The sequence below is a fragment of the Neodiprion virginianus genome, chromosome 4, assembly GCF_021901495.1.
Source record: "Neodiprion virginianus isolate iyNeoVirg1 chromosome 4, iyNeoVirg1.1, whole genome shotgun sequence".
Classification (NCBI taxonomy): Eukaryota; Metazoa; Arthropoda; class Insecta; order Hymenoptera; family Diprionidae; genus Neodiprion; species Neodiprion virginianus.
The window spans coordinates 2,312,688-2,325,654 of record NC_060880.1 but is presented as its reverse complement, the minus strand read 5'-3'; the positions used below and the strand labels follow the sequence as shown (position 1 = coordinate 2,325,654).

Sequence of the window (12,967 nt, the reverse complement as noted above, 5' to 3'; positions counted from 1 at the left end):
GAAATAATTAAAATTAAGTTTGAGGATGCGATAATGCCTCTCTATCGAATGCTGAAAAATTGTTTGGGGGAAAGAAAAGGTAGGAAGTAATTCATAACACATGGTAGAGTATTCAAAGATAATATATATATTAGGGTGGTCCTTATTTTGGGTGAGTCGGAATTTCAAACCTCTCACCCCTTGCATATCTCTCATTTGCCAAAAAAAAAAAATGTGTGCAAAGTTTAAGCCCAATCGGACAACGTTTACCCGTGGCCCAAGAGGGTCAAAGTTTAATATTGGAGCCAAATGATAAAAACGAGCTTGAAGGCCTTATTTTATGTAGACCAGCGAAAAAAAATCGTAGCAGGCTATAATCCACAAGATTTCTAACTAAATTCACAACTAATTGAATGTACTGATACCGAGTTCCGCCAAAAATTTCTATGTCGAGTTGTAGATGTAAATACGTAGATTCTACAACATACGTACATCTACAAATACGTACATCTACAACTCGTAAATGTAATGTACGATGTAAATACGTAGATTCTACAACATACGTACATCTACAACTCGACATAGAAATTTTTGGCAGAACTCGGTATCAGTACATTCAATTAGTTGTGAATTTAGTTAGAAATCTTGTGGATTATAGCTTGCTACGATTTTTTTTCGCTGGTCTACTTAAATAAAGGCCTTCAAGCTCGTTTTTACCATTTGGCTCCAATATTAAACTTTGACCCTCTTGGGCCACGGGTAAACGTTGTCCGATTGGGCTTAAACTTTGCACACATTTTTTTTCTGGCAAATGGGAGATATGCAAGGGGTGAGAGGTTTGAAATTCCGACTTACCCAAAATAAGGACCACCCTAATATATATAATATGATATAGTATTCAAATAATGGCGATAGTTGACAGTTATTATTTACAGCTTTCGATGATAGTTTATGTACATCTTCATTGTTTCCGGCAACGGTAGCATCTGTATCTTTTCCTTAAAGCAATTAATAAACAAACGGGACCGAACGGAGATCGGCTTATCGGACTTGTGCTCACTGTAAGCTTTTTCGTAAGTTTTGCTCGGCGCAACAGTCGACAAGTCTACGTCCATGCTGTAGTCATCGACCTCTGAGTACGAGTGGACAGCGCTCCAGCTCGAGCTACTGTCGTCGAAGCAGTTATTGATGTCCGCGATTATGCCGCTGTCCGAATTATCCCGTTTTGCGATCTGCTTCCACTGTATCGGTACCTCATCTTCGCTGTCGCTTTCGGTATCGCTCTCGCTGAGGCGTGCGGTACGCTCATCGGACTGTTTTCCCCAGCTACAAAAAGCCTCACTCCTGCTGCTATCAACAGTGACAGCATCTGTGCCTTGGTTCTCAGCCATACCGGAACTCTCGTCCTGTTCCAAGTTATCGCTTTCGGTATCGCTCTCGCTGCGGCGTGCGGTACGCTCATCGGACTGTTTTCCCTGGCTACAAAAAGCCTCACTCCTGCTGCTATCAACAGTGACAGCATCTGTGCCTTGGTTCTCAGCCATACCGGAACTCTCGTCCTGTTCCAAGTTGGTACTCGGGCTTCCAATGTCTGCCGGAGCATCACCGTTCCATTTCTCCTCCACTATTCTATCTAGAGTAGCACCAACTCGCCGACCTACGGCGGCAGTTCTCTGCTGCAAGAGCATCGCGACTCTATCGAGTTGTAGCGGGTTACTCGTGGGCTCAGACTCGACCTCCATGTTGAAAATAAAGCGTGGTCGTCCTATAAAATCTACGTCCCACACAGGGCCTTCACCCTCATCGTCGTCATCGATGTTTTCGTCGTCTTCGTTGTCGTCCTCATCCTCCTCTTCTTCATCGTCCTCATAGTCGTCGTCATCCCACATTATTTCGTTGGACATTGGACAATAAGAATCATTTCGTGATGGATGAAGTGAAGTATTCATATTTCGCCTATCGAGTTCCGGAAACTCTTCCCAAATGTTTTCACGCAATCTATGTCTCACTATACTTCTACATAGTTCCTGGAGGGACATAGGTTCACTGTCAGCTGTAAAAAACATTTACGGTTCATTATTATTGTTCCAGGCTACATTTTTGTACCAACTCGGTAATGTCGAGTTATATTTAAGTCACTTCACTTACGCAGAGTGATTGAATTCTGGTCCGCTGGATCAGGTACGATCAGTGTTGCAAACGATACCCCCAAGGATTTTTTACATGCCCAGACGTTCTCGCTAGTCCTCGTGAAACAACATAGATGACCCTTGTAAGGCATCACGACCAATCCTCCAACTCGTACAAATCGTTTAATCGCATCTATGTTACTATCAGAAACTGCCGCTCCACAGTAAACCGCATCATATTCTTTTCCCGGTGTAACGCGCAGACAATTACCTGAAAATCAATTACTTATCACGTAAACAGAATTTACTTGTCATAAAAATATGCATTTACAAGTCAGAGAATGCCCTTGCATATTACCTTGTACGAACGAAGGCTCACAGAAATCAAATTCTTCAAGCGTACGTGAGTACAGTTTGAATTTTTCCAATTGCTCATAAGCATATTGAAGACAGTCTTCATGCAATTCGATGCCATGATTAATGCCATAGGGTCCTGAAATATAGAATTGCAATATTACTTCCATGTGACAAATAATTAACAGCAATCTTCTATTCCTTTATAATTTTCATTTTATTTCAGTGGTCTTTCGAAAGAGAAATCACCCAAACAAGTACATTCATTTGGGAGCATCCGATCATGGTTATAAATACATACCTAATAACAGGCCAGCCATTGTGCTCAAGTATCCAGTGCCGCTACCGATATTTAAAAAGCTCTGCCCAGGTTGGAGAGAAAGGTACTCCATCGCTACTCCATAGACACAAGGTGCAGACAAGTGGAGGTTCCCATGTTTCCAGGCAAGATCTTTGTACGCACTTTCCTGGTGTGAAGGAAGCAAGTAACTGGCGCGATCCACAGCTCTGAAAACAACTTCGATCTCCTTTCTCCGGATATAGCCAGTTTCCAATAAATACTCGACCAAGTCGTCATTGCTCTGGCCAATAGTAAGGGCTCCTCCCATCATCGAAATTAATTCAATGAACCTAAATAAATGTTAAATGTTCGATGTAAAAAAAACTTCGGACGCAGTGTAATTGACAACTTCTCATAATAAACAAAAATGATGTTAGAAGCGACGGGATAAAGAATCAAGGATATGACGGAACTGAAAAACTCTAGTAACGACTTTTGAAAATTGTCAACACAGTCCTGGAACGGTTACTGGCATAACCATGTCAGCTGTACATAATATTTACGTTAATTTGGAAAGATTGATAAATATCTTACGCAGGTCACAGGTAGCGGATGTCGATAGGGAACGTTGTGACGTCAGTTTGAACACCCGTTTTTCCAAAAATTGTTATTTTACGAATATTAGCGGCAAATAATATGGCGCGGTGTAAAACAACTCGAGTCTTTTGAGGTAACAATCACCCATTAGATACTGGCTTGTGCTCCTGTCGTCGCGACTCAATTGTTTTGATTAATATGAGAGTTCATCAAGAGTGTATCGAGTTTACGCATCAGCTGATAACCACCATTTTTATGCAACAAAAATACATAACAACACAAGCGATGCTGCGTGGATCTGCGCCGTTGCACGACAAACGATGAGCAGCACGGATGAACTATTTCAGAATGTAAAATGGCAGTTTGCAGGAGGGAAATTTGGAGAATTCGGAAATCCGGCAATGTCGGATAATCAGTCTCGAGTTTCTTTTATTATTTCCATGACCCGATGTCTCTCCCCCCTCCCCCCACCCCTGCGTTGCCTCGCGGTCAGTCAGTCAGGTAGGTGAGTAGCAGGCAACGCTGGAATTGTAAAAATTCTCGTCGACTCTCCCAGATGCACGCGAATGGGACCCTCTATCTGCGAATGGAACTCGAGAGCATAAGAAGTGACGTGCTACAACGCGCATGCGCATTCAGAATATTTTCTACACTGCTCGTATGATGGCGACTGACAACTTTAAAACGTGAGTTTGGGAAAATATTTGTTTCTTATATTTATAGCGTATCGTCAGGGGGGGAAAGTAGGCATGTTCGTCTCGGCATTAAAGACTAGCTTTCCGTACTGTTATAATTTCGTATGTCTCAGTCCATTGTTTGGAAAAATTAAAAACCGTCGAACCTGCAATCGTTGTGACCAATGTTCATTTATTCCGTTGGCCTATAGCTATAATCACTTCTACACATAGTAGAAGTTTGCACAATTTTAATATTGTTACAAAATATCGAATCGTTGAACATAAGAATACTCCTCGGTACGGAAAAATAATCAACAAGCTAGTCTAAGGTATGCTGCCTTATCATAATCTTCGCACACGTGTACATGTTTTGTTAGTTTATATTTTAAAGCTTAACTTTACACTACACGAACGAAACGAGACTGCATGCTTTCATATATTCAGCTTGGCCCCCGAAGTATAATACAGCCGAAACTTATCACAGCGTGTACTAGATATCGATACCAATGTGTTGGTCATTTAAACATATTATTCCGATCATTTGTATATTTTCATTATGATTTCTGTCTCGTCACATTGTTTCGTAATGTTATAATGCTATACTGTAATCAATTCACTCTTTCAACAAAAGTCTTGTAATTTATCGATGCACGGTCTAGCCAGAGCTACGACGCCGCGGGGGTGGGGGACGGTCGAAGATTTCCTTCAGTTTGTGACTAATTCCATAGAAACTGTTTGCCCTGTCGGGTGAGTGGAAATTATAGCGCCGCATTATTTCGTAACTTTATTTGACCTGCATACAGCACCGTACGGTTTGTGTATTGAAAAATCAGTAACTGTTGCCAAGAGTTAAACTCGATATGTGTATGTAATTCTGTATATTGAAATGTGAACATCCAAAAGAATAAAACTGTAACAAAAGGAAACATGAAATGAACAATCACGTGTAATATTGTGTTTATAATAACTCATTCTTAAATGGCAATTTTAACAAATAACTTGTCATCATAGCATCACTGCGATATCGTGCAGATATTCGCGTTCCCTGTTAAGTTTGAAGGAGACACGCTAAGTTAATATTTCAAGGTTTAGAGGTTATTATACTCGATATTATTTTCGAGCGAGTTTCATCATCTGTAGAGTGGCTTTAGAAATGGTTCACAAATTTCAATCCTTTATACCTATTAGGTTATTGTAATAATTGTTGCAAAGATTTTTCCAATACGTTGACAGTGAAAATAAAAATTTGCAATCATTTTTGTTTTGAAGACGGCTCCCCCTATGGTACCCTCTTTCTTGCGCCGCGGGATTACCAATCGCGTGGCAACGATTTTTGAGGTGTTTCTCTATGCCTTGTGGTTGGCCAGCGTCAGAGGCTTGGGACCAATCAGGTCGCAGCGTTCTGACGTCTACCTAATTTTCCAACATTCTCGGAGCGTCGACTCTAGTCTGTTTCAAAGTCTATGGCCTTCGCAGGTTATCGGTCGGACGGAACGCCGGGTTTGAACCGTGGGAACGAAGTTGAGCAAAGTGTAACTGCACGATTCGACGCTCGGCTCGGATACGTTTTGACTTGTAACTCTCGTGGTAGTTTTCGTAGAAATGACACATTTGTGGGATTGTTGAATAGTTAATGATCGTTTATCGTGTTGACAATTGCAACGGTAGATATAAGGTACTATATTAACGATAGATTTACTTTTCTCAATGACAATTGTAACTCGTATACTCGTTCGCGTTGTTCAAGAACGACAATAGAAAAATCAAGTTGCTCGAACGATCGTGGATATGCATAACAGCGCAGTGATTTTATTTCATTCAATTCTTTCTTGAATGCGAATTAATGCTACTCCGGAGTTACGCTCACTTTTACTCATGCTCGGTTAATTCAACCCAATGATTAAACTCTCTTCTCGAAAAAACATTCGGCGCGTATTTCAAATTTTCATTCAGTTATGGTAACGAACGTTCCGCCGTTTTATTTATTATCACCTCGACATATAGTTTTTATACTTTCTTACGTGATTAAAGAATTCAATTTCGTGTTGCATACCTTGTTTTCGTTTTTACTAATTAACGCTAATGAGTGCCAATGAATAAGAAATCTCCAAAATACCTTGTTTAAGTAATGCTTATCAATACTTAGCTCCAGTAGAATGGAGGAGGAAATAGTGGTGGATGATCACATCGAGACTATCAATGGTGGAACACATTTATCAGGGGAGAAAGCAGCAGCCGTTATGCCTCTTCTGTATATTCAACAAGGCAAACTTCATGCAGGACAGCCAGTATCCGGAAACCAGACGATAACTGCATCTTCTCAGTCCCAACTAGCTTCGATTATTACTCCAGTTAGTAAACTCATTTATGCACAAGTATATGAATAATAGAATTTTACTAATCGCTTGAATATTTATAATTTTTTTTTCTCCAGATTGTCACTAGCCAAAACAAAGTATTTATAAAAAGTAATTCTCAAGTAAGTACTGCTCAAAACAAACCACACATTATCATTCACCATCATCGGCCGATTACCACATTGAGCACGTCATCTAGCAACCAGTCACAGAAACACATCGTTCTGCGAAAAACTAATACAACCACAGCCCAGATTGTACCACTCCAAACGACTCAAGGATCCCAGCCACATGCGCAAGCAGGAAAGCACACCTTTGCATATCTCAGCAACCTTATTAAGCCCAATAAATCAAGGGAAACTGTTGTTATTCCAGCAGGTAAATTGACAAATAATGAGAATAGTAGATAGTAAACGTTGCGGTGATGAAGTTTTAGTGTAACTGAATTGTTTTCTTACAGGAGCATTATCCACGACACAAGTTGCAAAACCAAAGTTAGTAATTGCTCCTGTGATATCCCAGTTATCTCAGCCATCATCGGGTAGCACAACGCCTGTTCAGAGTCAACCGTCAAAACATACAACTAATTTGCTGCTCCCAGTCACCATTCCTCAGCATAGTGGACCTGCTAAACAGGGCATGTTTAATTTGAAAATCAACAATGGCCAAATCAGTACAGACAACAAAGGAACTATCACAGGTATGTTATTACTGTCCCTGCTTAAAAATTTGGTAAAATATATAAACGGATCAGAACTGATCAGAATTGAATTAGATCCATTTTGGTCAATTGGTAAAGCCATATCTAGCTTTTAGATGCCAATAGAAAATCAATAGGAATCGATGATTTTCAATGAGATTTCAATTTTTATAAGATTGCATGGGCTCTGGATGGGTCAATACAATATTTCTGTAGAACAAGTGATAGAATCCGATCAAAGTTTGCTAACCCAATGGGTTTAATTTCATAGCCTTTTAATGAGGAATATCTTGAATAGAATCCTGAAAAGAATTGGTGAATAATATCAACCGTTTTGAATTATTTCTTCTAATTGGGAATACCAGATTTAAATTCGAAGCCAAATTATGTTTGTGTGTTAAAATATTTAGAAAAAAAATTGCCAGTATTTTCCCTCTATTTGTTAAGCTCAACCACTAATTTTTAGCAGAAAATTCATCACTTGATATGGAGGTTTTTTCTTTCTAAGTTCTACGAGAATCAAAAGGTGGCAGCTCTGGAATTCATCCACCTCCGCTTCACCCATTGTCAAAAATGAGCTTACTGAATTCAGTAAAGGGTAAGGGAAGTTCAACCGATGGCATAAAAATAACGGAGAACGCAGATTCTGCAGTGATAACGCCGATTCCAAATAAAGACGATGATGCGCCACCCGAAAAACGGAAGAAAACTATAAGCAACATACTGCGAGGCAGTGGCGAGAAACGAAGCAAAAAGCAAAACTATTCAAAGTCGTCACAGGATAACGCGGGTGACGCACTTTGCTCACCAGTCAGTCTAGATTTAGATCACGATAAAAATAAAAAACGTCAGAATGATGACGACATTACTCTAATCAAGGTAGTACCCAGCGAAGATAAGAGACTGAAATTAGACGCGGCGTTGGACGATGAAATCAAGATTGAAATAATTAAATCACAACCGAGCGTCGACAGCGATGCTGCAACGGATTTTAATGGCGAACGTAAATCTGGTGGCCAGGTTAGCGAGTCGAAAGAGATTACCAGTAATTTTCATCAAACCGATCCGAATTTCGATCCTGCAAAGGTACTAGATTGGCAAGATGGTGTTGGAACACTGCCTGGCAGCACATTGAAGGTTATTACACCGTAGAAGTTTATTTCGCCGTATATTAAGGACGGTTTTATCTCCAATTTTAATTAATTATTTTTTAATTTTAGTTTCGTATGAATGAATTCGGGATGATGGAAATGGTTGAGGAAGAAGATGGCAAACAAGTAAAGGGAAAAAATAGCGTTGACAAAGAAAATGTATGTCTGTCACAAAATTCGTCTAATGCCAGCCTTTCAGCGATGAGTGCCGATAAAAAAAGTGGGTAAAAAATGTATTAATTTATATAAATGCTGAACTTATCATTTGCGACATGCTATACCTAATTTGGTTTTCTCTTACAAAGTAGAGGAAAAAAAATCGAGACCTGTTGCTGCAGACACCATTTATTGCTGCGAAAGTTGTGGATGCTACGGTTTGGCTGCAGAATTCGAGAGTCCAAATTCGTGTGGCCCATCCTGTACAGAGATAATAGAAGCAAAAAAGGTCGCATTAATACGCAAGGAGAAAGATCTGAAGTAGGTTCGACAATCGCGTAATATCTTTTTCATTAATTTATAGCGAATTTTATGAATAATTTAATTATTTGCAGAGAATTGCGTGCAAAACGAAATCGCAAGAGGTTATTGCAGGAGCAGCATCACCGCCACAATAATAATCTTGAACCCCAACAGCAAAAAGAGCAACAACCATCACAGTCACAGTTACAGCCTCAGTCACAGAAACCAAAGCAACAGCGACCACAGTCAATAGAGTCAGATGAGCAGTGCGTATCCAAGTCTGAAACGGACGAGGATCCTAAATATGGAGCTCCTACTCCACCGGAAGAAATCCAAGAAGATAATGATTCCAAGGTATCATTGACTTTTCGTACAACGGTGATACAAGTCGATGGGAGAATCATGAAATCCTTGTTCTAATATTCCTATCGTTTCACTTTCAGTACCCCTGGCAAACTGGAAAGTTAGGTTTTTCATGGGCAAAGTACTTGGAACACACCAAGGCCAAAGCTGCACCAGTAAAGTTATTCAAAGATGCTTTTCCATATAGTAAAAACCATTTCAAAATTGGAATGAAACTAGAAGGAATAGACCCCGAACATCCATCTCATTATTGCGTTTTGACTGTTGTTGAAGTCGTAGGTGAGTTCTGAAGTAATTATTACAGGTATTTTTCTTTTTTTTTTCATCGGCAAAACTAACATTTTTTTCGTTATGCTTGCTTTGATTAATAACAGGCTATAGAATACGCCTACATTTCGATGGATACCCAGAGAATTATGATTTTTGGGTGAATGCTGATAGTATGGATATTTTTCCTGTTGGTTGGGCTGACAAAAACGGTCACAAATTGGATCCTCCCAAGGGATACGTTGCGAGTAATTTTAGCTGGACAGCTTATTTGAAAACATGCAAAGCCCCAGCAGCTCCAAAGACTATATTTTCAAACAAAAGCGTGAGTGAAAATAAATTTGGATACTTATCTATTGCTAATAAGTACAATGTACACACACATAAATACAACCACATGTAATCCTTTATTCAGAACTAGGAGAGCTTTTACATAACATATTTTTTTTTAATATCCCGGTTGTAACTGTGTTTTACTTTAAAAGTCGTCTAATTGGGCATTTCTGTGCGACTTTTTCGGTTGCAGAGCTGTTTTTTTTTTCTACGTAATAGATAAATTCACGTATATAACATCGCATATTGTTAAAATTTCAGACACTTTTTCCAAACGGATTTCGACAAGGCATGAAGCTTGAAGCTGTAGACAGAAAGCATTCCTCGCTAGTATGTGTTGCCAGTATTGCAGAGCTAATGGATTCGCGAATATTGGTTCACTTTGATTCTTGGGATGAAGTATATGACTATTGGGCAGACGCGAGTTCACCCTACATCCATCCCGTCGGTTGGTGTCATCACAACGGGCACAGTCTTACACCACCAAATAGTAAGCCTCTTCATTGTCCCAGATGTCTCCTGTACTAAAATAAATCTGTATTTCACTCACGGTTTATGTTAATGAATTATCTCATCAGACTACAAGGATCCAAAGGCATTTACTTGGGAAGTCTACCTTAGAGAGACCAGATCGGTGGCTGCACCAGCAAGAGCCTTCAAACAGCGTCCACCCTGTGGATTCAAACGTGGCATGAAATTGGAAGCTGTAGACAAACGAGTACCTCAATTGATCAGAGTCGCGACTGTCGAGGACGTCAAAGATCACGTGTAAGTACGACTGCGTTGACTCGAGGAACTCCCAAGTACTTGTTTGGAGAAATTGTCACTGTTCCTTTTAATATCCAGGTTGAAAATTCGTTTCGATGGTTGGCCTGAACACCATGCCTATTGGATTGACGACGATGCACCTGACATTCACCCGATGGGCTGGTGCCTAAAAACTGGCCATCCCTTGGAGCCACCCTTGAGTACGGATTATTTTTACCTTCAGGGACTGAAAAAAGTCGATGAGCCTAGATAAATTTTTAGATTTATAATGGTTTATCAATTTTTGTGGTTTTCAGCGCCTGAGAATCTTAATGATCGTCCCGAATGTGGGACATATGGATGCCGCGGTATTGGTCATGTGAAGGGACCCAAGTATGCAACGCATAATTCTGCATCCGGCTGCCCATACTCACCACAAAACTTGGTCAGACTCAAACTGTTACCAGACAGACTAAACGTGAAACAAGATTCCTGTGACTTCGAAGAAGATATACATGACCGACCGAAGGGGGATAAATTTGAAAGAATACGAATGGAACGTAGTGACAAGAATGAAAAGTACTTGTACCATGACGATAAGTCGGAAAGAATATCGAGAGTCGAACATTCGGAAAATCCGTTCGAATTTAAACATGAGAAGACCGAGTATCCGGAGAGGTAAGAGTCAACATTGAAGGGTTTCACGTTAATTCAGAATGCCTACTTTCAAGTAAGATTATTACGATTTTTGATTCTTGTTTAGATCTGGAAGATTTCGAACCAATCACAGCGATGGGCAAACCGACGACGACGAGTCATCGAAGAAACGAAAAAAGCGGTAGGTCATCCATTCAGGACGTTATTTGATTTTTAATATATCGATTTCCAAACGCACAATCAATAAGAGGGCTGAATGTATGATCTTCATGTTTAATTTCAGACGAAAAATATCTGAAGAAATATCAACTCTCTCTCCGGCCGGATATTTCGGCGATGCATCAGCAATTTCGATACCGTATGCGGCAAATATTCCCGACAAACAGCTCCGTACGGAGATATATCACTCCGTTTACAATCCAGGATACAATCCACTTCCAGATGCTCCTCATATATGGGCTAAGCACAGTAATGCTTTGAACAGAGTTGTCGCCAAACAGAACACCGACCCACGGCGATGGTCGAACGAGGAAGTGATTAAGTTCATACACAGCGTTCCTAACTGCCGAGAAATTGGCAGTATTTTTCGTAAAAACGTAAGTATCAAGCATCCTTTTGCCTTGACTGAAATGAGTAATATGTAGCTTGTGTAATATTTTTTCGTTTACCAGAGCATCGATGGTGAGGCGTTTCTGATGCTAACTCAAGAAGATTTGGTCTCGCTACTCGGCCTACGGCTTGGCCCGGCTATAAAATTATATAATAGTATAGTTTTGCTGCGTCGACGAGCGGCATGAAGGCTCAGGATTGTGAGAATTACCATTCTTCATTTCAATGCTGGCGTTCGCAAATACGGAACAAAACAAATGTTTGGTAATCGCTGTAGAGAAGCGATCTATTTATTGAAAAATTTTAATGATGGAATTAATCTGAAAAATCTAAAGAAAAACGAACACAGACACACACATTTTCGCGATCATTGTATAAAGCCGAAATACATTTATGCTACATATACCTACTGTTAAGGATAAAATGTAGAGATAGTTACTTAGAATTAGAAACGGCATACCTAAAGAACTGCCGAAATGTTATTTGTATTGAATCACTTATAAGTATCTAAAATTTACAAATTCGTACGCGTATGACTTATTTGTTCGTGATATAATAATTACTATTATAGATTTGATGATTTATTATTATAATATATATATATATGTATTACTCAGGATCGAGAATGGTTGGAAAAACGAAATCAAGAATGATTTTTAACAATCATGTAAAAATGTAAATAAATTAAAATTTCATTATGCAAAACTGTCATGTACGCATCTGCGTAATTTCACTAATATGTATAGTAAATCAAAGATGTGGAAAGATGCCCGAAAACGAGCAAGGTAAAGTGGGATTTGTTAAATTCAGTCATCGACTTGAGTGATAAATGAAAACAGCATCTAATACCCGTACAAATAAAGCGATACATGAACTTTCTTTGAACAAGAGAGAGAAAGCTGGTCGAAACAAATACAACTAGCAGCTAGCATCATAAATCAAATAAAACGATCTCGTTTTATACCGACAAACCTGCATTCCTGTAAGTGATTTATAAACGTCGATGGAAATTATTCGACAACTCGATAGGTAAATTTAATAAAAACTCCCGTTTTCTAATCTGATCGAACGCCTCCGTTGTCGTCCTCGGAAACCGTGCGGTGCTTCTTATCCTCTTTTAATTGGAAAAATAAATGGTCCTCCACTGCCCTCGTTATTCGCTCGCGTTACTTGGTGCGCACGACGTGCCCCGTGGCTACCTGCGCTACGAGATGCGAGAGAACTAGAACTATGTGTACGTGTCGTGTATGCAACCGTCCCTCCGTCTCGACGGCCTGCCGATGTTTACAGCCTGGTGGTTCACGGGGG

At 39.8% G+C, this 12,967-nt stretch overlaps 2 protein-coding genes and 1 long non-coding RNA gene across 10 annotated transcripts; 1 reads left to right on the top strand and 2 right to left on the bottom strand.

Moving 5' to 3' along the window:
* Positions 1-106: 106 nt before the first annotated feature.
* LOC124304100 (protein-L-isoaspartate O-methyltransferase domain-containing protein 1-like) lies at positions 107-3,804 on the bottom strand. 2 transcript variants are annotated; one of them, XM_046762136.1, is made up of 5 exons: positions 3,588-3,804; positions 2,764-3,092; positions 2,467-2,601; positions 2,128-2,379; positions 107-2,032 (listed from the first exon to the last, which is right to left on the bottom strand). In XM_046762136.1, exons 2-5 carry the CDS (start codon positions 3,071-3,073, stop codon positions 909-911), a joined length of 1,821 nt encoding a protein of 606 aa, XP_046618092.1. In that variant the 5' UTR covers positions 3,074-3,092; positions 3,588-3,804; the 3' UTR covers positions 107-908. The 2 variants fall into 2 exon arrangements, with proteins under 2 accessions (XP_046618092.1, XP_046618091.1); XM_046762135.1 differs by having other exon boundaries at positions 3,337-3,799.
* An 82-nt stretch (positions 3,805-3,886) lies between these two features.
* On the top strand, positions 3,887-12,364 carry LOC124304095 (lethal(3)malignant brain tumor-like protein 3). Of its 7 annotated transcripts, none has more exons than XM_046762116.1 (17): positions 3,887-4,025; positions 6,163-6,367; positions 6,451-6,751; positions 6,834-7,073; positions 7,582-8,210; positions 8,294-8,444; positions 8,530-8,701; positions 8,776-9,037; positions 9,127-9,325; positions 9,421-9,638; positions 9,908-10,136; positions 10,225-10,414; positions 10,493-10,614; positions 10,711-11,071; positions 11,157-11,231; positions 11,334-11,646; positions 11,722-12,364. In XM_046762116.1, the coding sequence occupies exons 1-17, from the start codon at positions 3,967-3,969 to the stop codon at positions 11,845-11,847; spliced, it is 3,852 nt and encodes a 1,283-aa protein (XP_046618072.1). In that variant the 5' UTR covers positions 3,887-3,966; the 3' UTR covers positions 11,848-12,364. The 7 variants fall into 7 exon arrangements, with proteins under 7 accessions (XP_046618072.1, XP_046618071.1, XP_046618070.1 ...); XM_046762115.1 differs by lacking the exon at positions 3,887-4,025 and adding an exon at positions 4,058-4,763 and having other exon boundaries at positions 8,533-8,701; XM_046762114.1 differs by lacking the exon at positions 3,887-4,025 and adding an exon at positions 4,059-4,763.
* Positions 9,926-12,965, bottom strand: LOC124304112 (uncharacterized). Its single transcript, XR_006908059.1, has 3 exons — positions 12,632-12,965; positions 10,263-10,640; positions 9,926-10,170 (listed from the first exon to the last, which is right to left on the bottom strand). It is a non-coding gene; the product is annotated as an uncharacterized LOC124304112 (long non-coding RNA).
* Positions 12,966-12,967: the final 2 nt, after the last annotated feature.

Coding starts and splice junctions, on each gene's coding strand:
- LOC124304100 (XM_046762136.1), bottom strand. CDS start 3,073: ATGATGGGAGGAGCCCTTACTATTGGCCAGAGCAATGACGACTTGGTC. Junction 2,602..2,763: donor AATGGCTGGCCTGTTATTAG/GTATGTATTTAT, acceptor TCTATATTTCAG/GACCCTATGGCATTAATCAT. Junction 2,033..2,127: donor CCAGAATTCAATCACTCTGC/GTAAGTGAAGTG, acceptor TGTTTTTTACAG/CTGACAGTGAACCTATGTCC.
- LOC124304095 (XM_046762114.1), top strand. CDS start 4,663: ATGCACGGTCTAGCCAGAGCTACGACGCCGCGGGGGTGGGGGACGGTC. Junction 10,615..10,710: donor TCCCTTGGAGCCACCCTTGA/GTACGGATTATT, acceptor TGTGGTTTTCAG/CGCCTGAGAATCTTAATGAT. Junction 11,647..11,721: donor GCAGTATTTTTCGTAAAAAC/GTAAGTATCAAG, acceptor TTCGTTTACCAG/AGCATCGATGGTGAGGCGTT.